The sequence below is a fragment of the Saccopteryx leptura genome, chromosome 2 (genome assembly GCF_036850995.1).
Source record: "Saccopteryx leptura isolate mSacLep1 chromosome 2, mSacLep1_pri_phased_curated, whole genome shotgun sequence".
NCBI lineage: Eukaryota > Metazoa > Chordata > Mammalia > Chiroptera > Emballonuridae > Saccopteryx > Saccopteryx leptura.
Window position 1 is genome coordinate 168,319,371 of NC_089504.1, and position 25,005 is coordinate 168,344,375.

The 25,005-nt window shown below is 46.5% G+C and overlaps 1 protein-coding gene across 5 annotated transcripts in view; it reads left to right on the plus strand.

The window, feature by feature from the left end:
- MTUS2 (microtubule associated scaffold protein 2) overlaps nt 1-25,005 on the plus strand; it is a 771,916-nt gene that overhangs the window by 733,408 nt on the left and 13,503 nt on the right. For all 5 annotated transcript variants that reach the window (XM_066369276.1, XM_066369278.1, XM_066369279.1 and 2 more), the window contains 3 exons: nt 10,278-10,492; nt 20,094-20,199; nt 23,872-23,945. In XM_066369276.1, the coding sequence (XP_066225373.1) occupies nt 10,278-10,492; nt 20,094-20,199; nt 23,872-23,945 (395 nt within the window). The remainder of the gene's footprint in view (nt 1-10,277; nt 10,493-20,093; nt 20,200-23,871; nt 23,946-25,005) is intronic.

The window sequence follows — 25,005 nt, forward strand, 5'->3', positions numbered from 1 at the left end:
ACCACACCTGTGGGGAAAGGGGTGAATGGCTAGCCAGGTGCAGGAAGAGAAAAGCCAAAATAAACCTTTTCTTATAGCAATGAGCCATTTGCGGACATTTGTCCCCACAGAAACTACCTCTCCTATGTTAATGCGTGTGGTTTAACATGTGTGACTCTAGACAGAGAAATAGCAGATAAACACTAGATAATATAGGAAAGCCTTTTAATATGTAAAGAGACATCTTTCTACCAATGTGTTGATTTGTAAATTTTGTTTTCTCCAAAAGGATGTATGGCTCGCAAATTGAACATGGTCCTATCATGTTAAAGGACATATGACTATAACCAATAGTGGTAAGGGGCTCCTAATTACAATTTTTGCTTCTGTACTTCCCACTTACAAAACTATAAAAACTAAGTAGAACAAAGGGCCCGCGCGCTCTCCCTCAGATTCCTGTTGGAGTTCCCGCTGCTTGGCCAAGCTAGACAATAAAGCTTTGGTGTATAATTGACGGACCTTGTTCGTGTCTTCAATGTTTCGGGTCCCTCCGGATTAGGATTAACAATGACTATTGTGGTTCCTAGTGTTGCAGGAAAGCGACCCAGTGGAGGACACTCAGATAACTTTATAAGAGGAAAAGAGAATTTATTAAAAAGCCAGCGGAGCATGAGGAGCTTGTGGCTTCAAAGACATGTGCTCCCCGAAATTAGATTTCTTATATCTTATATACCCTTTACAGAACACAGGTTCACATACATGGATCTCATGATCCCTTTGTCTAGAGAGACACACATCAATCACATGATTTCAGCCATGGGAGGGCGCTTAGGTGATGTCAGAGGATAACTGTTTGTAAATCGCCCATTAAGGTCTTAAAAACTGAAAGGAAAGGTCTACTCAGATCTCTCTTCCCTTCTACATTCTTTATTGCTTATCTTCCTCCCCAGTGAATGGGACAAGGAGGAGAAAGATCTGATGTTGCCTTCCTCCTTGCTTTCAAACTTTCTAGTACAAAAACCTCTCCATTAGCAATATAATAGCCCTTTCTAAGCAGAAATGCAATCTGTGACTTTATCAGCCATCTTTAGCTGGTGTTGGCTAGCCCTCATTGTAAATCACACACAGGTATAAAAATCATCTTTACAAAAACTCTCTGAATGCTTGGCCTAAAACATAAAATGTCCTTGAAACTTCTTGGTTCAAGGGTGGGGGGGACTTTCTTCCTCAGTAGGAGAAGGTCCTTGTTGGTAGGAAATATATATAAGTCATCTGGGGTTGATGGGACAGCAGTAAGCATCTCATTCTCAAACAGTCTAGGGCAGGGGTCCCCAAACATTTTACACAGGGGGCCAGTTCACTGTCCCTCAGACCGTTGGAGGGCCGGACTATAAAAAAACTATGAACAAATCCCTATGCACACTGCACATACCTTATTTTAAAGTAAAAAAACAAAATGGGAACAAATACAATATTTAAAATAAAGAACAAGTAAATTTAAATCAACAAACTGACCAGTATTTCAGTGGGAACTATGCTCCTCTCACTGACCACCAATAAAAGAGGTGCCCCTTCCGGAAGTGCGGTGGAGGAGGATAAATGGCCTCAGGGGGCCGCATATGGCCCTTAGGCCTTAGTTTGGGGACCCCTGGTCTAGGGGTCATTTGTACATTTGCACAATAATGAAAAAGTCATTTGCACAATAATGTCCTTGTACTGTTATAAAGTGCCAAAATCTACAGAATTAATATTAATATTTTAGGAAGTTTAAAGAACATTTTATTAATTTGAGCTAAGTGTGCAGAAAGATTTTGTAAGTGTGATTTCTATGCTTGTGTGATTAGCATCAAAACTAAGATGGCTGATGGCATTGTGTTGTAAATGCAAAAGAGGAAGGAGACTTGGATTCTCTGACCTTCCCACATACCTATGGGGGAAGGGTGAATAGCTAGCCAGGTACAGGAAGAAAAAGATTAAATTAAAATCTTTTTTTTATGCTGATGAACCATTTACAGGTATTTGTCCCTATGGAAACTACCCCTCCCCTCCTGAAAGTATATAGTTAATGTATGTATATCTAAACAAAAGGTGTAAACTTATGCTGTGATGTCAGGCTTTCTCCCATCCCATGTATAATTAGGAGTATTAAACAGCCCCTGAACTATTTTTAGGGTCTGCACAATTTGGATCTGTGTCCTGTGTCAGCCATATGCAGCCGGCATATTTAATAAATTTCCTCCTTTAATAAACTTTTCAAAAACTTATTTGGACTACGTGCCTCTACGAACACCTGCGGAATTGTGGATTTAGCTACTTTACAACAGTACCTAACTTCTCTCTGTGATTTTTTAAATACAAAAATTATTGTTAAAAACCTTAACAGTTACTGTAGCAATTGTTTAAACAGACCAACAAATGACTTTTGAGGGGCATTTTTTTTTTAGTGAGAGAGAGAGAGAGAGAGAGAGAGAGAGAGAGAGAGAGAGAGAGGAAAGGAGATGAGAAGCATCAACTCATAGTTGCAGCAACTTAGTTGTTCATTGATTGCTTCTCATACATGCCTTGACCAGGGGGTTTCCACCAAGCCAGTGACCCCCTTGCTCAAGCCAGCAACCTTGAGCTTCAAGCCAGCAACCTTTAGATCATGTCTATGATCCCACATTCAAGCTGGTGAGCCTGCTCTCAAGTCAGCGACCTTGGTGTTTGGAACCTGGGACTTTAGCTTCCCAGGTCAATGCTCTGTCCACTGTGCTACCACCAGTCAGGTATTTGTTGGAATCCATGGGAGTCCGAAAGACCAGAGTAACAGGCTTTATTGAAAGGAAGAAAGGAACCCTGCCGGGCACTTCTCTGGGGAGAAGAGCACTGGTTACAGACTAGGGGCGATTTATATAGTGTTTGGGAGAGCCTGAGGGGATACTGAGGCAAAAGTCCTGGTATGTCCGGAATGCTCCTCCTTGGGGGCTTGGAGCATGTGGGTGTTGAATTAAAAGTCCTGGTATGTCCAGAGCCCCTCCTTGGGGTGGCTTTTCAGCTTTTTGGAATTCCTTTGTCTCAGGGGCAATAGTCCAGTAAGAGTGAGGTCTGACAGATAAGCGGAACATCAAGAGGGCAGTTTGGAATTTACATATCTATCATTTCTCAACTTTGTGGTTACATATAAAAGAAAGGCAGTTATTAATTTTATAATTTATGTTAAGGGGTGATGAGGAGAAAGAGGAGAAAAAATTGGAAAATTATTGCTTCTTCTGGAGAGAACTCAAGAAGGGAACCATGCCAAGCCAAGTCCCTCATCCAGCTAAGGAGGCCGTCAATTTCCATGCTGTAAGGTCTGAACCAGGCGATGTCTCTGAAAACCTGAGTGAGGAAGTAAAAAAATTTTGCGAGGTAATAATTGTTAGTTGCTTGCTGCTAGTGCCAAGTGAACAGAGTGACATGGTGATACATGGTCTCCTGGATGAGCCTCATGAGACATGCTGGTCTGATTCCCCTCGAGTGGGAGGACATGTGGAGATTTTAAGACACAGGAAACCTGTTGGTGTAAGTTTTTTAGAAGGAATGAATATGTGTGGTTAAAAAGGAAGAGTGTTTGGAGAACATTCAGGAGGGAACTTCTCAGGCTGAGGGGCAGCTTCTTCCTGCTGTCATCCCTACCTATTTGATATTTCCCTTGTGAAGTTCTCCTTGGGGTATTGGAGAATAAAAGTGTAGGAGCATTTGATTATAGGTAATCCTAGAGATTTCTCTCATTCCAGCCTGTAGGAACTTAATAAAGAAAGAGGCAAGTATTTGGAGATCAGGAATGCAGAGATAAGGAGGGTTGTATAGCGGGGGTGAAAGTTTTTCCATGGTAAAGAGTTAGAGATATTTTTCCTGGCAGCCCTGGAGAGAGCAGTTAGTTTGAGCTAAAAGAAATGTTTCATGTCCGTTTGTAGGCTCTTCTTTGGCCAAGAAGACCCAGCGGTCTTGTCCCCTTACTATGTGAAGGGTAAAAAGACTGAGAAGTGTTAAGAGGTGAATGTTATTCATTCTCCTAGTTCTTCGAGAATACAGGAGAGCTTTAGGGTTAGGGGACCTGTAGGGGTTGAAAGATAGGATTTAGGAGGTTTGCTGATATAGGGTTTCAGATTTTTCTGTTTCACAAGGGCAGGTTTCAGGGTTGGTTTGTAGGGTTAGGTAGATTTTTTCAATTTTCTGATTGGCGAAGGTCTGCATGCGGTTCTGTAAGAACCTAGTGAACAAATGTAAGAGGCAGGGTCTAAAAGTTAGAAAAATAAATAGGAGAGTGAGTGGGCTAATGAAAGGCAATAGTCAAGACACCCAGTTTGTGTGAAACCACTGATTCCATGTATACAAATTCGCTAGGCTTCCTAAAGCAACAAGAAATTACCTGTATAGCTCTTTTGGTTTTTAGATTGACAGGTAGTGTATTAGGAATTTAAAGAGGCTCATGGGGTGGGATTAGGTTGATATTTGGGGTGAGATAGATTAGGGTACAGGTTTCTGTCCAATTAGTAAGGAGACACATATAGGTGTTGGTCCCACACAAGTAGAAAGCCTTTGATTGGATGAGGCAGGTTGAGAGGTGAATAAAAAAATAGAAGGACAAAGAGTCGGTTTCGTTTCTCTGTTTCTGAGCTCCAGATGGTCAGGGTGGAGGAAAGAGTTGTCCCAATAAGTGGGGAGAGTAGAGGATTGTTAGCTAGGGTGACTGATTAAACATTCTTTGAAAATCAGTTTTCTGACTGTACAAATTCTTTTTTCTCAGTACAAATCTCCTACAACCTGCACAAACCTTCTACAACTTACATAAACCTTCAGCTTTCATGCACTTTCTTATCCAGAAATAACTGGCCTTCATAACAACTTGCTTTTCCTTTTTCTTTCAAAAGTATTTCCATACCTTATACCTTCTATTATCAAAACCATACAATTCCTTTCTAGTCAGAACTCTTGATTTTAAAAATTTTAACCTCTAGTGACAATCAAGCTGACTTTCTTTTTATCCTAGTTTCCCTTTTCCCAAAGCCTGACTAAAAGAGTCCTTAGTTATTTAATATATTTGCCATATGTAGACCAACCAGCTTCAGGTTTGTGATTGGAGTAAGGCATGCCGTTTTTCTATTTAGCAGCAGTGGGAGTTGTCGGGATCATGATGTGTGGACCTGTCCATGTGAAAGTCAGTCCTTTGGTGATGTAATGCTGGAAGTGTCTCTTGGACAGTCTTTGAACAGTTTGCTGAGTAACCTATAAATTCTGCAAGTACTTAGGGAAAGGGTGGTTACATTTCTACACTTTGCAGTTAGAGTTTAAGTCCTAGTAACTACTGCTTCTAGCTGGAATTAGCAGTAGGTCCCAGACTATAATAGGCATAGGGCATTGAGATAAGAGGAACAAAGGAGATGCTATACATTAAATAAAGTAACAAACTCAGACTGTCAATACCCACAGTAGAGATCTTTGAGGGATAAATAAAACTTAAATATTCAAGGGAGGCATGGTAGATGGCCCTTGTGTTCACAAGAAATGAGATTAGATTATCTGCTATTTGGAAGAAATACCTTAGGCTCCTGAACGATGTCCTTGGGCCTTCAGTGGCAATTCTCAGCACGCTGGGCAAGGTCAGGTCACAGGTAGCTGGAGCAGGGCTAGAAGAGACTGAACCCTCCCTCCATGGAGCAAGGGGGCAGCTTACCTTCTCATGTCTCTCTTTCCACAGCAGAGGTGTGTCCCTTGATAGAGCCAGGAAGCCTGGCAGGCTTCAGTTCAATGACCTTTCTATTCATTCTTGAAGTAGGGCCCTGATGGAATTCTATGAAGCCCTTTAGGGTGCTGGAGCCAAAAGCTGGTATTTCCTGACTTCTTTTGGACCTTATTTGCCTTTTCTGTTAATTCCTTAGTCATTATAGACCTTAAAAGCCATGCTCAGAAAATCTCACTGAGGGGCTTGACTAAGAGCAAAATTGGGAATTCAGTGTTTACAGAAGCCTATTAGACTGAGAAAAGAAAAGATTTGATCTGTGGTGGTAGGTGGTTGGAGACTGTGGAGGGTCTGAGTTTGATCTAGGGTGAGACTTCAGGTGGTGGGGGTTAAGGCGATGCCTAGATAGACTAGAGACTGAGAATGAAGTTGAGCCTTAGCGGAGAAGACACTATATCACTTCATAGCGAGGAAGTTAAGAAGGGTGGCGGTGTGTCTCCTTGAGGTAGGCAGGGAGGGGCTGCAGAGGAGTAGGTTATTTACATATTGTGAGAGAGTACTAGTTTTGAGGTTGCATGCTGTTAACTCCTGAGCTAGTGCCTGCCGAAACAGGTGTGGGCTGTTTCTGAACCCCTGGGGTAAGACAGTGCTGGGCTGCATTAGTGTCCAGGTAAAGGTAAACAGAAAGTAAATGATTCAGGGTGTAGACTGTAGAGGAATGGTAAAGAAGGCATTCTTGAGGTCTAGAACCCTGAAGTGAGTGGTATTTGAGAAAATGTGTGACAGTAACTTGTAGAGATTAGAGACCACTGGATGGAGGAGAATTACTGCCTCATTGATTAGGTGTAAGGCTTGTACGAGGTGATAAGCCCCTGAAAGTTTTCAAACAGAAAGGGTGGGGGTATTGCAGGGAGAGTCCGTGGGGATGAGTAAACCTGGTTTAAGAGGTGGGTAATTATTGGTTTAAGGCCTTAGAAACAGACACTGTTACACATTAAACAAAGACTTCACATATTATGAATTAAGAAATTTAAATGAGCGCACTTTACTTGTTCCAACTCAAATTATACTAGAGATATTTTCTGACAAACAAAGAGACAAGACGGATTACTTACTCACATAGTTTAATATACAATTCTGTTTTTTAAGTTTTTTTGAGATGGCAGGGAGTTGCCAGCATAGAGGGGAGGAGGAGAGAAAGCAGACGGATGGACAGTGTGAGCAGCTGGATGGAAAGAAGGAGGGTCAGAATCTGCAGGAGGAGGAGGAGGAGAAGGTGCAAATATTGGTGTGGTGCCACATGGTCAGAGGAGTCAAAAGGATTTAGAGTTCTGAGGAGAGGGAAGAGGGCGAGGGGTATTGGAAGGCACAGTCAGTCTCTGAGGAGGGGTAAGGATGCGTTGAAGAAGAAAAAAAAAGACAGCCGGAGCCGGTGGGGTGGGAGAATGGGTCAAAGAAGAAAAAGGGACAGAGCTGTCCATCTGTAAGGAGGGAGGAGGGGTCTAAGAACACTGTGGAGAAGGGAGGGGGCCCTGGCCAGCAGGAGAGGGGAAAGAGAGTGTGGTATTACAGGTGAACAAGGTGAGGTTTCTTTGGCCAAAAATGGCCTGCGTGTAGAACAGAAATTAAGGACAAAAGAGAAGGGAGAAGAAAGCCTACACATAAGGAATTTCTGATGCCCTCCCCGTCCAGTGGCAGAAATTTTCAAGATCTCTTAGGATATTGTAATCAAATGTCCCATTTTCAGGCCAATGGGAGTGATTGTATAGTCTGTACTGAGGCCATGCCGTGTTACAGAAGAAGATTAATTTCTTCGGTTTGAGGTCTGAGAGACCGAGTTTGGTGAGGTTTTTTATGAGACATCCTAGAGGGGACTGGTCGGAAGGCTTAGACTCTGAAGAGCCCATAGTGGAGACAGGTGAGCAAGAGGGGGCATCCCCACCTTTTGTCACTGTCCCAAGAGGAGAGAATCTCCGTGTGGGGGAGTCATCCCTGATAGAGGTCGTCACCACCTGTCAGGGAGCTCCGAGGATGAGAAGTCCGAGAGAGTGGAGAGGTTTGGCTAGGCGCCTAGTCTTCCGTGCAGTCCACTGAGACTGAAAGTCAAACCCCTCAAAACGTGAGGCGTATCAGAGAAAACCGTCCAATCAGGAAGGGGTGTTTTGTTTTGTTTTGTTTTGTTTGTATTTTTCTGAAGCTGGAAATGGGGAGAGACAATCAGACAGACTCCCGCATGTGTCCGACCGGGATCCGCCTGGCACGCCCACCAGGGGGCAACGCTCTGCCCCTCTGGGGCGTCGCTCTGTTGCGACCAGAGCCACTCTAGCACCTGGGGCAGAGGCCAAGGAGCCATCCCCAGCGCCCGGGCCATCCCCGCTCCAATGGAGCCTCAGCTGTGGGAGGGGAAGAGAGAGACAGAGAGGAAGGAGAGGGGGAGGGTGGAGAAGCAGATGGGCGCTTCTCCTGTGTGCCCTGGCCGGGAATCGAACCCGGGACTTTTGCACGCCAGGCCGACGCTCTACCACTGAGCCAACCAGCCAGGGCAGGAAGGGGTGTTTTTATAGAAAAACTTAGAGGCCAACTGGGGAAGGGGAAGGGAGAAACTCCTTACTTTCTGGTCCAAAAGGGGTTCAGGACAGGGTTAGACTGCCAGCCAATCAACCTACAATTACACATCCAAACAGAATCAGGGAGTAAGCCCAGGACGAGCTGCCGCTGCCCATTGCTTCCCTGGTTGTAAGTTTAGACGGCAAAGAGGGATCGTCCAGGCAGTTATGCCCTGTCCCGGTTTCAGCACCAAATGTTGGAATCCATGGGAGTCCAAAAGACCAGAGTAACAGGCTTTATTGGAAGGAAGAAAGGAACCCTGCCGGGCACTTCTCTGGGGAGAAGAGCACCGGTTACAGACTAGGGGTGAGTTATATAGTGTTTGGGAGAGCCTGAGGGGATACTGAGGCAAAAGTCCTGATATGTCCGGAATGCTCCTCCTTGGAGGGATTTGAGCATGTGGGTGTTGAATCAAAAGTCCTGGTATGTCTGGAGCCCCTCCTTGGGGTGGCTTCTCAGCTTTTTGGAATTCCTTTGTCTCAGGGGCAATAGTCCAGTAAGGATTAGGTCTGACAGATAAGCGGAACATCAAGAGGGCAGTTTGGAATTTACATATCTATCAGTATTGAGGAGTATTTTCCACCAATATTCTTTAGACTTGCTGGCACAAAGTGGCAGAGGGGTTTTCAAGTTCATGTGGTTATTATGGCTCTGAAATTCTCTGTAGAGAGTGCCTCCTCTTATTGCTGACCCTGGGGGTGAGTGGACAGTGCCTGCTACTCTGCCCTCATTTCACCCTGATTACAGTGCTTGATCCTGCTAAAACTTCACCAAACTATGCACCAGAATCACCCATGCAAGCATGGGACATGGGGCACTAGGACAATTGACCAAAGAGGCCACTGGGGACAGTGCTAGACTGCTCTACTGTACCCCTAGGGCAAGGTACCTAGCCAGCCAACCCATGACTCATCTAACCAGGGGGAAAATACTTTGAAACTTCCTTCATGCTAATTAACAAACTCTTTTAGAGCTGAATATGATAAAGAAGGCCCTGAATTAGCTCTTCATTAGGGCAGGCTTCTGATCAGGGGTTTCCAAGGCTATTGAACTACCTTGCATGTATATTTCTGATGGGGACCAAGCAGCCCTTGGGTGTAGATTATCATGAGCCATCCCATATACCTGCTCACTCGATTTTAAAGTGAGTGGTGTCTCCCCAGCACATGCACAGAGCAAGGGCATGGCAGCACCATCTGTGGACCGTGAATGATGTGTGCCTGCGCCTGGCCATCTGGGCCGCGTGTGTGGCAGCAGCATCATGGACCAAACCTCGCAGGTTATTGAGATGCTTCTCTCCTCCCAGGGAGGCACAGGGACTTAGGTGGGTCAGCAGGCTGCTGTCATTGGCTCATCCCCTGCTGGCGGCTTGGAAAGCAAACCAGGACAGGAACAGGGTGGTGTGCCTATGCATGGGGTATTGTATGGTTACTGGACAGCCTCTTCCCCTGACAGGAAGTGCGGACTTTCTCTGCCACTGTCCAGTGGAGCATTTCAGTCTGCAGAGAACTGCCTTCGGCCTGGTGCCTCCCCTGCCCAGGCCCAGCTCCCAGAATGGCACAGGTCTCAATCCCAGGCAGGGGTGTCACCGAGGACCTTGTGAAATGTTTCTGTCCTGGGCTGCTGCCCCAGGGCTCTGAGCCACCCAGCGTGCACCTAGGAAAGTGTCTGCTGAACAGATGCCTGGTACTTTTGGTGCCTGTGGTCCATGGGCCCTCACAGGAGCCCTGCTCTAGCTGCAGGACCGTGGGGCTGGCGGTCAGAAAACCCCACTTTGCCTTTGCTGCTCTTTCTCTGAGCAGCAGGTGGCCATGGGCTTCCCCTCGATATTCACTGTGGTAGAAGGGAAAGCCCTTTACAAACTGAGGCTCTTCTAAAGCAAGAGGGTCTTCCCCGGCTTGTGACGTTAACTTTGATGCCCTACCCTTGGAAGTTCAGGCCTTTGGGTACTTCCTCCCCAGTTTTTACAAAGCTGCTGTTCTGTCTCCAGCCTTCAATGCAGCCAAGTGTGAGAAGCTGCAGAAGGAAAAGGAGGAGCTGGAGAGGCGGTTTGAAGATGAGGTGAGGAAGCTGAGCTGGCAGCAGCGGGCCGAGCTCCAGGACCTACAGGGGCGGCTGCAGCTACAGTTCCAGGCAGAGATGACGCGGCTTCAGGAGGAGCACAGCGCCCAGCTGCTGCGGATCCGGTGTCATCACCAGGAGCAGGTCAGTGTGCACTCTGCAGGCAGGTGGATGGTGGCAGCGAGTAACGCTGCTTGAGCCAGAAGTCCTGTTCATAGGTGAGCTTCTTGTGAAGTTTCCTCTCTGACCTCATTTCTTTCTTCTGTTGCCTCCTTCCCTCCGCTCCAGCCCACCTGGCCTCCCTTTCTTTGTCCTGCCAGCTCAGTCCCACTGCCAGCCTGGAATGCTCTGCCTCTAGAGCAGGGGTAGTCAACCTTTTTATACCTACCGCCCACTTTTCTGTCTCTGTTAGTAGTAAAATTTTCTAACTGCCCACTGGTTCCACAGTAATGGTGATTTATAAAGTAGGAAAGTAACTTTACTTTATAAAATTTATAAAGCAGAGTACAGCAAGTTAAAGCATATAATAATAATTACTTACCAAGTACTTTATGTCGGATTTTCGTTATGTTTGGCAGAATAAATTTTTATAAAACAACTTACTATAGTTAAATCTATCTTTTAATTTATACTTTGGTTGCTCCGCTACCGCCCACCATGAAAGCTGGAGCACCCACTAGTGGGCGGTAGTGACCAGGCTGATGACCACTGGTCTGGATGCTCCAGTGCTCCCTCTGCCCCTCCCTTCCAGAGGTTTCTCAAAAGTCTGTTTCTCAGAGAGGCTTTCCTCATCTCAGATTACTACCCCTCCCCACCCCACCCCCTGCCTGTTCTCCTTCCTGCTGTAGTTTTTCCTCAACACTACCACTACTTAAAATATTATAAATCTCATGTTTGTACCCTATTTGTCACCTGCTGTTTCTTGAGGGTAGCATGATAAGGTAGGCACTGCTCTTAACCCTTACCTGTACTAACTCACCTCATCCTCACAATCACCCTACAAGGTAGGTGTCATTGGTATCCTCCATTTACAGGTGACAAGACAGAGACCCGGAGGTCATATAACTGGCCAGAATTCACAGAGCGGGTTATGGGGGGCCCCAGTGGAGTGCAGTATGGCCGCAGAGGTTGGAGCTGTCTGCCAGGCTTGCTGCTGGGGTGTTGGTACCTGAATGGGCTGCCTGGGTTGGGCCAGCAGTGTGAACGTGCCAAATAATACGTGGGTGCCGCCAGCTGGCCCATAGCCTTACTAGAGAGGCCAGTTCTAGCCGGAATGGCCTTGTCCATCATTGCTGTGGCTGGCTGCTGTGGGAGACAGTGAGCCAAGTCTGCTGCCGCAAGAGCGAGTTCTGCTCCTTTCTTTTCTCTTCTAAGTCCGCAACCTGCTATTGCCTCAACCCCACCTTCTAAGTGGTGCGTTGTTCCTCATGCTCTGCTTGTGATATTCCTAAGAGAAACCGGCATTCCAGAGAGCACTCTAAACTTGCTAGTGGCCGTTCATGACCATGAACATGTGGGCTGCTGTCCTCAGGCTGCTTTCAAATACAGACCCTGGAAATGACGGTCCCTAGATACTTGTGACTCCTAGGGGCAGAAGGAGAATGTCAGAGTAATAATAAGTGCTGTTGCTGTAATTAAAAATCTCCTACTTGACGCATTTTATTCCATTCAGTGTCTCCTTTTCTAGAGGCCTGTGGAAACCAGACACACCTGCCTGCTTGAAGTCATTTAGACTTAGAGACCAGGAAATGGAATAGGTTACAGCTACTAAAGTTACACCTGGTGCTAATATTAGAAATGGAACCTCCAGCATCTCATCTCCTAAGCTCAGCTCGCAGGGCGTGACTCCTGTAAGCGAATGTCTGCCCTTGCGGTTGTGTGCAGTGTTAGCACGGCCCCTGAGACATCCCAAAGCTGGTGGTGCCAGCATCAGCCTGTTCTGTGCCTCAGTCGCCCTGGGCCATTCACTTCCCAGTTTTAACACAGAGAACATGTTTATACCATTATTCATGAAAAGATTTCTGGTCTGAAGTTCTGTGTTGGTTGAAAATGTGCCAGGAGGGGGGGCGGGAGGGCAGGAGGTGCTGCCAGGCAGGGAAACGTGCTTTGAGGCACCCTCTGAACGAAGGTTCCCAGGCGAGTGCCACATATGGAAACCACAGAGCTGAGGCCACTGCTGGGGAGAGCCCATCCACCAGTGGGTCAGGGCCCAGGGTGGAACATCTCCCTCAGTATCGTGGGCACAGAAGCACGGCTGGGAAATGAACCCTCACCTCGCCTCTAAGCTGGGACACAGCAGCATATTAGAGGTTTTGTGCCAGGCATGATTGAAGGAAAGAGTCCCGACTTTGAATGAGTTATAGATGCTGCCTGTGCAGACAGGAAAAGAGCTGTGTCCTCTGAGGGCCCAGAGTTCTGTTCTTCCTGATCCTGTACAACCACTAACATGATTCACCCATTTATCTGTTCACCCATGCCAGGAGTATTGAGGGAATGCTTACCGTACACAAGGCATCATGTCAGGGCCCTGCCAGAGACACAAAGGGTTATAAACCGTGGGCTTGCTTGGTCCATGCCTCGGGTGATAACCAGGGCACGTTCTGAGGAAGTGCCCAAGAGCTTGTGGTACTAGGTGAGAAGCACAGATGATGTGTTTAGAAATTGAGAGTTTAGTTCTCTCTGCAAGGCTAGGAAACACTTTATGGTAGAACTAACATCTGGGTACTGAAGGTCTGTGTAAACCCTGCCTATAGACACCCACTGGTTTGGGGAGATGGATGACTTACATGTGTGAATTATTCCAGCCCCTGGTTTTGTCCTTGCTACTGGACGGTATTTGTTGGCTGGTAGGCTGAGCAGAAAGCACGCAGGCAGTGAGGGAGAAAAGCAGTACACTCACTCAGGGTTTTAGCTTCCAGTAGAATCAGTGCTCTTCTGCTTTAGTGCAGGAGATATGTGTGGTCTGTGCTTTCAGCTATCCAGGTGGACTGTCCACACTAGAGTTTCCTTATCAGGGATCATTGCACTTGCAGACTCAATGTGTAATGGCGTCTCTGTCAGAAGTTAGGCTCCGCGCCGGCCTCTCCTTGTCCCCCGTGCCCCCAGCAGCACTGCAGTTCCTGAGGCTTTACTCAGAGTGGGAGTAAAGTGCACTGAGGCGCACTGACCTCTGGCTGTGCTGTGGCCTTTGTCCGTGACAAAGCCAGCTGCCTGCCCACCTGCAGGGGCAGAGACTGTCTCCCTCTGCCTACACATGGAAATCTCTCAGGAAACGTGTAAAAGACACCCTCCTCATCCTCACCCCACACCAATCGAATCAGAATCGCTGTCAGGGCCAGGCACTGGGTCTCTTGTTAGCGTGCCCCAGAGCCCAGAACTGCAAAGTCCCCAGATGCAGGGCCTCGCTCTTCTGTCCTGGGGCATGAGCAGGCAGTGTGGCCTGGCCTCCTGGCTTCCTTAAGTGCCTTTAAAGATGGGAGCTGACTTTTATTTCAAAAGTATGACTATAAGGTGTTTAATCAAAATTAGCACTCAGGCCTTAGCTCAGGGGTTGGGAACCTATGGCTTGCGAGCCAGGTATGGCTCTTTTGATGGCTGCATCTGGCTTGCAGACAAATCTTTAATAAAAAAAATAACATTAAAAATATAAAAAATTCTCATGTATTACAATCCATTCATTTCTTACCACTCATGTTCATGGTTGTGGGTGGCTGGAGCCAGTCACAGCTGTCCTCCAGAACAACACGAAATTTTTATTGGATAATGCGTAACGTATACGGGTTTTGTGAGGTCAGGAAGTAAACTTCCCTCCTTTTAATCAAGTAGCAGAAACCCTTTTGACAAAGAAGATGGCTAAAAGAAAAAAAGATGAGGAGTATCGTACTTTTCAGCAGGAATGGACAGAGGAATTCGCCCTTGTGGAGAGAGCAGGTTCTACAGTGCGTCTAATAGCAGTGATAAAATTGCATCAATGAAATGGTCAAATATAAAGTGGCACTTCGACACACATCATACTGCATTTGCATCAAAATATCCAGTGGGGGACAGCAGGAAGAAAGCATGTCAAGATCTACTGTGCAGAGTGCAAGCTAGTCAGCAGCAACTTCGTGTTTGGACCCAACAAGGTGACTGGAATTCGGCAAGCTTTGCTGGTGCTTTAGCAATTCTGAGAAATGGAAAGCCATTCACAGATGGGGAGTATGCCAAAACATTCATGCTTGATGTTGCCAATGAACTTTTTGATGACTTCTTGGATAAAGACAAGATAATCAAATGAATAAAAGACATGCCTCTGTCGGCAAGAACTGTTCACGATCATACCATCATAATGGCAAATCAAATTGAGGCAACACAAGTGAAGGACATAAATGCAGCACCATTCTTTTCTCTCGCTTTGGATGAGTCAACAGACATAGGCCATTTATCCCAGTTCAGCGTGATTGCAAGGTATGCTGTCGGTGACACACTACATGAGGAAAGTCTTGCTGTTTTGCCTATGAAAGAGACAAGAGGGGAGGATTTATTCAAATCTTTCACTGAGTTCGCTAAAGAAAAATATCTACCAATGGATAAACTTATTTTGATGTGTACTGATGGTGCTCCGTGCATGGTGGGGAAAAACAGAGGATTCGTAGCGTTTCTTCATGAACATGAAAAGAGACCCATCCTAAGTTTTCGCTGCATCAGGAAGCGCTTTGTGCTCAGATGTGTGGTGAGCAGCTTGGTGAAGGGATGTCACTGGTCATTTGGGTGGTCAACTTTATTGTTGCTGAGCTTTAAATGATCGCCAGTTTAAAACGCTGCTGGATGAAGTTGGGAATAATTATCCTGGTCTGCTTCTGCACAGCAATGTGCGTTGTTTGTCAAGAGGGAAGGTGCTCAGCCATTTTGCGGCTTGTCTGAGCAAAATCCAAACTTTTCTTGAAATGAAAAACGTCGAGCATCCTGAGTTAGCTAACACTGAGTGGCTCCTGAAGTTCTATCTCGTGGATATGACTGAACATCTGAACCAGCTCAATGTGAAAATGCAAGGCGTTGAAAATACAGTCTTATCCCTTCAACAAGCAGTGTTTGCATTTGAAAACAAGCTGGAACTCTTCATCGCTGGCATTGAAACAGGTCATTTACTACACTTTGCTAAACTGGGAGAGTTTAAAGATGCATGCACAGCAAGTGACCCTGCTCAACATCTTGATCTCCAGCAGCTAGCAGGCTTCACATCTAATCTCCTGCAGTTATTCAAAGCACGTTTGGAGAATTTCGTGAGCACACTCATCTTTTTAAGTTCATCACCCATCCACATGAGTGTACAGTGGACAATGCTGACCTGAGTTTCATCCCCAGTGTCTCCGTCAGAGATTTTGAGCTACAAGCTGCTGACCTGAAGGCCTCAGACATGTGGGTGAATAAGTTCAAGTCACTTAATGAAGATTTGGAAAGACTTGCACGACAGCAAGTAGAGTTGGTGAGCAAACACAAGTGGGGAGAAATGAAAAAACTTCAACCCGCAGACCAGCTGATTATCAAAACTTGGAACGCGCTTCCTGTCACATACCACACACTGCAGCATGTGAGTATGGCTGTACTGACAATGTTTGGCTCTACGTATGCATGTGAGCAGTCTTTCTCACATCTAAAGAACATTAAGACCAACCTATGATCACCTTTAACAGAAGTCTCAACGCCTGCATGAAGCTTAACCTCACCACATATCAACCAGACTACAAAGCCATCAGTAAAACCATGCAGCACCAGAAGTCACATTAATGGTAAGAAGTACTTTATTCATCATTGGTTAGCAACAGTATAACAACATTATTAAAAAGAATTCAAAGACTTATTGTACTTTAAAAGTGTTGGTCTTACATAAAATGCACACAGTTACTTGTATTTAGTGTTAAACACATTGTATGGCTCTCATGGAATTACATTTTAAAATATGTGGCGTTCATGGCTCTCTCAGCCAAAAAGGTTCCCAACCCCTACCTTAGCTAGACATGCATTAATAGAAGCCTGATTGGCAGACTTCCCCATCTCAAAGCACACAGAACGGGTTTTTACTGTAAACACAGGGCTTTTCCCTTTTTGCCCAACACAGTGCCTTCCAGTTCCCCTCTCTGGGCTGCCTCTGACTGTACCCCAAAGATATTTAGCCACAGAGCCTGACATTCAGTGATCTGTGACCTTTGACCCCATTCCTCCCTAACCCTATGGTCTTCCTCCCTGATCTGGCCCTGAAGCCATTGTGGATTCTATTCAATAAAGTCTGAGCAGAGGTGCCTTCCCTTCCCACCAAAGGCAGCAGGGATCCTTCTTGGTCATTTGCATTTGTTTTGTCTCCGATTCAAGGCATCCCCCCACATTTCTGCAGGAAATCAACGTTCAGACTGACTGGCAGGCTCAGCGTCCTTGTGTTGCACCATCAGAACGTGTAGGGGCCACTCGTTCATCATCTGGGTTGCATCTCCTTAGCTCTCCTGTGCAGCAGGCACACAGCTGCTACCAGCAGAAACCACACTTTCTCTAATCAGACAGAATGAGGTCTTGGGGGACCCTCGGTCTCCCAGCACAGCCCCAAGTCTCAGTACCCTGGGGGAAGTGAACACCTGCCCATGTGGTAGACTGCAGAAAGGGCAGAAGGCACAGCAGGAATAAGATGAAGTGGGACCGGGCACTCTGGGTGGCTGGCTGCCCACTCTGAGGTGCTAGGTACCCAGGCCACTGTGAGGGGGAAGGGGAGGGGAGGGGAGGGGAGGGGAAGGGAAGGGAAGGGAGGGGAGGGGAGTCAGTAAGAGAGCCCTGGGGAGAGTAAACATGGGCGCTGCCCTGTGTCTGGGATGGGGGTTGATGGGAGTTTAATCTGCTTGGGTTTAGTGAGTAAAGCCGAGATGATACAAAGTACATGCATCTTCATTCTAAATGTAAGTTGTCTCTCGTGAATCACCAAGACCTCAGATAATAGCGTTTTGCAAATGACTGAGTGATGGAAGCCCACAGCTGTCCCTTATTCATCTGAGAGGTACAATCCTTTGCTCTTCTGTTGTTCAGCCAAGCTGACCCACAAGTCCCAGCAGGGAAGGAGCCATGGGAGGGGCAGGTATTAGACTAATACTATAACAAGAAAAGATGGCCAATAGTAGAAAGCCCCTTCCCCATGGAGGGGTCATTCTTTAAAAACCAAAAGGTGTATAAAAACTCTAATTACTGAAAAGGAAGGACTCTTTTTTTTTTTTTTGAGAAGCGGGGAGATAGTGAGACAGTCTTCTGCATGTGACCTGACCAGTATTCACTCAGCAACCCCATCTGGGGCCAGTGCTCAAGTACCAAGCTATCCTCAGTGCCCAATGCCCACACTAGGACCAATTGAGCCACTGGCTGCAGGAAGGGAAGAGGCAGAGAAGCAGGAGAGGGAGGGGAAGAGAAGTACATGGTCACTTTTTCTGTGTGCCCTGACCAGGGATCAAACCCAGCACATCCACACACCAGGCCAATGCTCTATCCACTGAGCCAACTGGCCAGGGCTAAGGAAGGATTCTTGTGCCCAAATCCTGGCTCATCGGCTTGCATGGGCTTTTCTTTTAGTGCCTACAGCCTTTCAGAGTTAGGGGATCAGCATTTCATTCATAAAAGCACCTCTGAAGGGCTTAATGCCCTTATATCATGGTTACTATATTAAGCATGGTATTGTATCACCACCAAATCAAACACCTGCCTCCCTGCAAATGAGAGGGACATCCACTTAACTTCAGACACAACATGGTGGTATTACCAGTCAGGGCACCTTCACCACCGGAAGCACGAGACTCCTGGAACATGGAAATTTGTGTAAGAGCCCAGTAAGTAGGATCACACCAAGGACTGATCAAAGAGTTTTCTTTAGACTGACTTGGGTAACAAATATCCAGATACTGTATGGGTGCCTGTGTCTACAGACAGGGTGCTCTCAGCTCAGCTGACATCAGTAATGAAGCAGAAACAAAATATATTTCCATTTTTAAACCAGTGATTTATTTTTTTAAGATACTGAAATGCCTCAGACAAAGATGCTATAAAAACATCACATAAACAAGAATTGGACAAGTAGGTACTGTGGTGATCGGCTTTTCTGCTGAATGGGGCCATAGCTCTGAGGCTTACATAAAACACTGTGCAGTCAAGAATGGCCAGTGAGTGAAAGGGAGTCATCGCTGCACGTTCTTCAAACTGCGATGCAGTGGCCTTCACGCTGTGGACTCATTGTTGGCTTTTCCTGTGATATTTGTTTTCATGGATGGAAGTCGCACTTACCTTAGGAGAGAAAGGCAAGCAAGTGTTTCATATCATGAGAGTACCCAGAACAAAAATCTACCCTATCTTAAGATAAAAATACTCCCCTGCATCTACTCCACCAGAGGGCTTACTTTCCTGAGGGTCGCCCCCCCTCCTGCCAGAGCAGAGGTCCGCCTGCCAATTATCTCCTGGAAACGAAGGACCCTGAGCAGTGGCTGACTGTGACCAGCTAGAAGTAGTATGTTCAACTGGCCACCAAGGAGCTTCAGGACCTGAACACTTCCTGCTTTACTGTTTTTCAGATGCCAGGTTTTGAAACGTTAATAGGTCTACAAACATTTTGAAATAAAGTAAAATAGAATAAAAATTTTAAAACCAGATTATTGCAAGTAGGAAGGGAAAATATTGTTCTGTGACACTGTAATTTTTGTGTGTATGTGTGCTGTGTTGCAATGTACAGTAGTATTTTTTGCAATGATCACCAACAAAGAATTTGGAAAAAACATCATTCTGGTTTGCTAGTGTAAGGCGAGGTCATTTTATGCAATTATTCCTGTAAGCCTTACATCTGAAGTTAAAACTACAGCCACAACAACAAAAGAACAAAAACAGTGCACATTGTGCAAGGTGAAAACAGGTCATCACAGGCTGGCTGTGTTTCTTGTGGTCGAACTGGAAATGGCCCACAGCCAGACAAGCCCAGCCAGGAGCAGCCTGGTGCACCTAACGCTGACGGCAGTGAGCACACAGGTCTGTGCTGCACAGCTGCGTGGCCTTCGTGAGAGGTTCCTAAGGCCCCAGTTCCTGGTCCTGCTAGGAAAGCAGGAGGGGTGTGCTTGAGGGAGCTTCACCTTTAGTGTCAGACAGACCTGGGCCGACTGCTGGTTCTGCCCCTTACTAGGCTTTGGGCAAAGCATTTCAAACCTCAGTAAGCCTCAGTGTCCTGTAAGAAGGGCATAAATATTTACTTTATAATGTTGCCAAGATGGTTAAGTGGAGTAACTGATAGCAGGTCACTTAGTATATGTTAGTGCCCACAGTTTACCTTGTGCAATGTGGCTCCCACCTGCTGCTGGGAAACAAAACAGACCACCTAGAAGGGAGGTCCCCTTCTTCTTACTCCTTGTTACCCCATTGAGTGTTTGCCATGAAGAGAAGGAACAGGAGTGGGAAGCGGATGGTCCAGAGCCAGGCCCAGGATGGTGAGGAGGGGGCTCGGCAGTCATCCGCTACTGGGAGCTGCTCTCCTCCTGTGGACAGCCTTACTCCGCGGGCTGCCACGTCACCATCAAATCCTGGCTCTCCTGCCCTGGTACAGAGATGAGGGCAGCTGTCATCTCAGCAGATTGACTTGTCCATGACGTTTTGGAACATTGACCTTTCTACTCATTGAATTCCATCTCTGTTCTCCATGCAGTGAAGATATCACTGCCACCCATCCCAGCTCTCTATAACCATAACTGTGACTCTCCCGCAGGTGGAAGATATCACCGCCAGCCATGAGGCGGCTCTCCTAGAAATGGAAAATAACCACACCGTGGCCATCGCAGTCCTGCAGGATGACCACGACCACAAAATCCAAGGTAGCAACCATCCTAGTTGTGTGTAGCTGGCAGGGGAGGCCACAGAAGCCTAACCTTCCTGCTACAGAGCCCCTCCTGCCCTCTTATTCCACTTTCCTTCCTTCCTTCCTTCCCTCCTGGGGTGTCCTTTGTGTTCCATGCTGCAAAAGAAAAGATGGAAAGCCAGAATGCAGGTAGCAGTGTCCTCTGAGGCAGTTACTGTCTCCTTTGCCTAGATGTTGGAATGCCTGAGCACTATCCCAGGAGGCTGGCGCCAGCCTGAGTGCTGCTCCAGGGCGCCCTTGTGGCGGGCCTGGGCTGCAGCCTGGGCATGGAGATGTTTAAAAGCCCCTGAGGTGAGTCTGTTGGGTAGCCTTGCTTGAGAACTGCTGTTGTAAAGTAGGCATGGAAACCCTGGGCCCTGTCTTGGCCTTACAAATAAAATGGCTCTTCCCACATGGATGCACCTTCCCCGCACTGGGGGCACTGTCTGGACCACAGTGGTATTGGATCGGATCTGGGTTCACACCTTGAGCTCTTAGACCACATTCGCCGGGAGCCTAAGTAGAGTATCTGAATCCTTCTTCTTATAATTTTGGTAACTTTATCTTTGGGTCTTAGGGTTCTGTGAAGGCTACAAAACCAACAGTAACATTTACAAATTCTACTAAGATTTTGACTGAATTTTTTTACACTTTTAACATGCATTTAAACTAAATATACAACTTTTTTTTTCAGTTTTCCTCCCTCCATTTCCCCTCCAGTCAGAAATTTAGACAATAGATTTAAAATTTTTTAATTAATAAGTTTAAATTTTTTTAAGAACTAACATCAGTTAAGTTTTATGATTTTTAAATGTTCTTTTTGATCACAGTCCGCTGTGCTGTGATTGGTACTAATGTCAGTGCCGCCGGAAGCTCCAGCCCGGCCAGCTCTGGAAGCTGCTGCTGGGGCGTGAGCAAGAAGCCCAGGCCCAGCGCCAGGAAGGGGCGTATCACGAGGACATTTCGGTGTGCGCCTGCGCCCTGACGGCGTGGCGTGGGGGTGGGCGGCAGTCCCTGCTGTGGGTATTCGCGCATCTTTGCCGCAAGCATTCTTGCCACACGCCTTTTCACCACATAACTCTGTCTGCAAGGCAATTTTGCCTTAAAAATGTATATATATAAATAGACAAATACTGTAGAGCAGGGGTCAGGAACCTATGGCTTGCAAGCCAGATGTGGTTCTTTTGATGGCTGCATCTGGCTCACAGACAAATCTTTAATAAAAAAATAATGTTAAAAATATAAAACATTCTCATGTTTTACAATCCATTCATTTCCTACCGCTTTTGTTCATGGTTGCAGGTGGCTGGAGCCAATCACAGCTGTCCTCCGGGACAACACCAAATTTTTATTGGATAATGTGTAACGTACACGGGTCATTGTATGGCTCTCACGGAATTACATTTTAAAATATGTGGCATTCATGGCTCTCTCAGCCAAAAAGGTTCCCGACTCCTGCTGTAGAGGGACATTTAAAAGAACATAATGAAACATAAAGAAGAGAAATAAAAAAATTTAGACTCTCTTTACATGAGTGTAGATTTGTATCAGTGCTGCTCAAATAAGTGATATGATTTTGTAGATTGCACCTAAGCACTAGTATTCCTTCTCAAGGAGACTTGGGCTCACCTGTGTGCCCTCAGGGAGGGCCCTCGGACCCCCTGACCCTCCCCATGCACTGTGCTTCAAAATGAGACCCAGCTCCCAGGCCCATCATCTCACCTGGAAGAAGTGCTGTTTAAGAGCATGTGCACCACACGTCTACTCCTCCCTGTATAAACCGTCTTGTGGGCTTGTTAATATCTACATAGAATATAAAAATGGGAGTAACAGAGAGAATCGTCAATGGAAAAACGAAACCAGACAGAACCCCTGCAACACCCCAACCTGACAGCCAGTTATTTTATCTTGTTTACATAAAAATAGCCTGACAGCCAGGTTAGTTCTTCTGCAGAAACGCTGGTGGTAAAGGTGTCTGCAGCAGAAGCCCCACTCCGGGCTGCGCATTGGGACCGCCAGGGAGTTTTTAAAAAAGCACTGATAAGTGAATCCCACCTCAGAGCTACAAATTTAATTGCTCTGGGGTGCAGCCCAGGCATCGGGATTTTTTAAAGCTCCCCAGGTGATTCTAATATGCAGCAAATTTGAGAGCCATTGTCTTAAAGCAGGGTTGAGTGTAGGACAGAGTGTCATGACCTTAAAATAAGTAAGTACATCATGGGCATATAGATATTAGCCATGGTTTATACCATGTCCAGAATAGATATCGACCATCTTATCTTAGGGTATTGGGGTCATCTGAGAATACCCTCTGGCCCATCAGTTACTGTGCTATAGAAGAATGCTTTGAGCAGGGGTTATGAATGGAAGCCAGTATTGCCTTTCATTTCTGGATTTTCATATAAACAGACCTGGTAGGTTTTCATTACTAGCAAAGCCTTGCTTAGATGCTAGCATCCAAGGCCTTTCAATGATATATAATGTATATAATAGTAGCAATGGCTGTTAAAACGAATCACTTAGAGAGAGGCAGGTAGACAGAAGGCCACATCATTTCATGTTAATGAAATCGCACAAACTTTTTCCCCAAATACAAATTTCTGCTGTAACAACTGGATTTCTTAGAGAGAGAGACCTTCAGCATCACTAGCTGGAAGATCTGGATCAATGGAAACCACAGATTTTTTCCTAATTGCAGCTCTGGCCAGCCAGAATGATAATTGTTGGTCTCTGGTGCACTTTTGTATGAAGCATGTGTGACCTGAGCTGACTAATGAGACCTTTCCTCCCTCCAGTTATAGCATGCAAACAAATTGCTTGTGTAGTCATAATGAGATGGGTTTCACTCAGCTAATAAGACTGTTCCCATCTGGAGGAAATAGAATCCTTTTGCTTAATAAGTCTAACATGACATCTCTTTCTGCCTAATTTGCAAATTATTACTGGAATGACATTTTGGACAGAATAGAATGTTTCCAAACTCTCCAAGAGGAACCAATCCAATTAGTCCTCCCTCGTGCCTGGGTGTCTTCCTATCAACTCTTTGCTCAAGCAAATCCTAGAGGTCTGTGGTTTCCGAATACGGTTCAGAAGCCCTGCAGACACAGCCCTGGCCCTGTTCTCCCATCTTCTCCAGTGAGCCCAGCAGCAGGGTGGCTGCCAGCGGCGCCCTGGCCCTGAAACCTCCCTCCTTCAGCCCAGATGGCTGCTTTGTGGTGGAAAGTGTGACCTGAGAGGAGAAAGAGATGGAGACTTAATATTGACCACCCAGTTGTTCTACCACTAGGAAACCTGGAGAATCAATGAGGACTGTGGATGGAGACTCTGAGTTGGTCAGGATGGTGGGAGAGCAGGGTATAGACAAGAGTGTGTTTGTGTGTGTGCGCGTGTGCACACACGTACTGTTTGCTTCTCCGTGTTTACTCTTTCCCTCATTGTCTCTCCCTTTCTCCAGTTCCCTTCCACTTTCTTTCTCTTCTAAATAACAACACACACAACTCCAAAGTAATGGAGAGGTTTCTTTAGGCTTGACACTACTGTGTCCCCTTATCCTTTAGTCACCTGGTCTTCCATGTAGTCTGGCAAAAGGGTCTCGTTTGATCCCTTTCAGAAGAAAGGCCAACTTAACAATTTGATGTCTTCTCTCTAGAATTGATGTCTACCCACGAGCTTGAAAAGAAAGAATTGGAAGACAATTTTGAAAAGCTGCGGCTGTCATTACAGGTTAATATCTCCTTAGCTCTGATGTCCAACTCATGGCAGCACCATTAGTCCTGTCCACAGTCATTTATCCAGCACCTGTGCTAGGAAGGAACTTCTTCCTGCCCTAAGGAATTTACTGTCTACTCAGAGAGGTGTGACACAAACAGTGGCAGACAGCCACAAAAGGTAATACACACTTGTACCAAGTAAATACTGCCGTTGGCAAGCACTCTGGAAGTTCCGAGATTGCTGCCCACCTGCTGTGGCCAGAGGGGTCGCTGAGCTGTGAGAAGAAGGGGAGGATGGGGGAGGAGCATGGGCTGGGGAGTGGAGTGAGGAGAGCTGTGAAGGGCAGAAGCCATGGGGCCTGCCTGGGAATTGGAAAAAGGACTTTAATCACCTGGAGATTGGAGGGAAGAAGGAAGCTCCTCTGCCTTCCACTGCCGACCTACAGAAAATGTGAGTTTCAGATTCCAGGGTGCTGCCTGGATCCTTCTGACCTCCAACAGGAGTTCACTGGATCCTGCCTCCGGCCTTCCAGAGACCCAGGCCAGCTGCTTTGTGGAAAGATGACGACCCCACAGCCCCGGGGAGGAGCTGCCTGGGGAGCTAGGGTCAGGTTGGTGGCCCTGACTCTGTTCCCAGCTGTGGACATCCCCATCACAGCAAGATTATTTTTTAAATATCAGGGCACTCACATGTGGACATTGTGATGACAATAACAGTGACTGTCCCTTGGTTACCATGACTGACACAAAGCCAGGGGTTTTGCTTCTCCAGTGGCTCATTTCCCCAGGCAGAGTTCACTGCACAGAAGTAGTCCTGCCCAGAAAGACCCCAGGACTGTGCAGTTACCAATGTCACATGATAACACAGGCTGTCTAAATGGATATAGCCTGCAGGGAGCCCACCACCAACCCACGGAGGGGCTTGCAATACACAGTCCTCACCTGACTTAGCCTTGGCAGGTTTACCCAGACCCCCTTGCTCGTGCACCCACCTCTTGTGCCATCATGCATGCTGTCTTTGGGGAAGTCTGTCCAGGAAATTGAAAGCCAGACGGTGATGTGACAGAAACCTA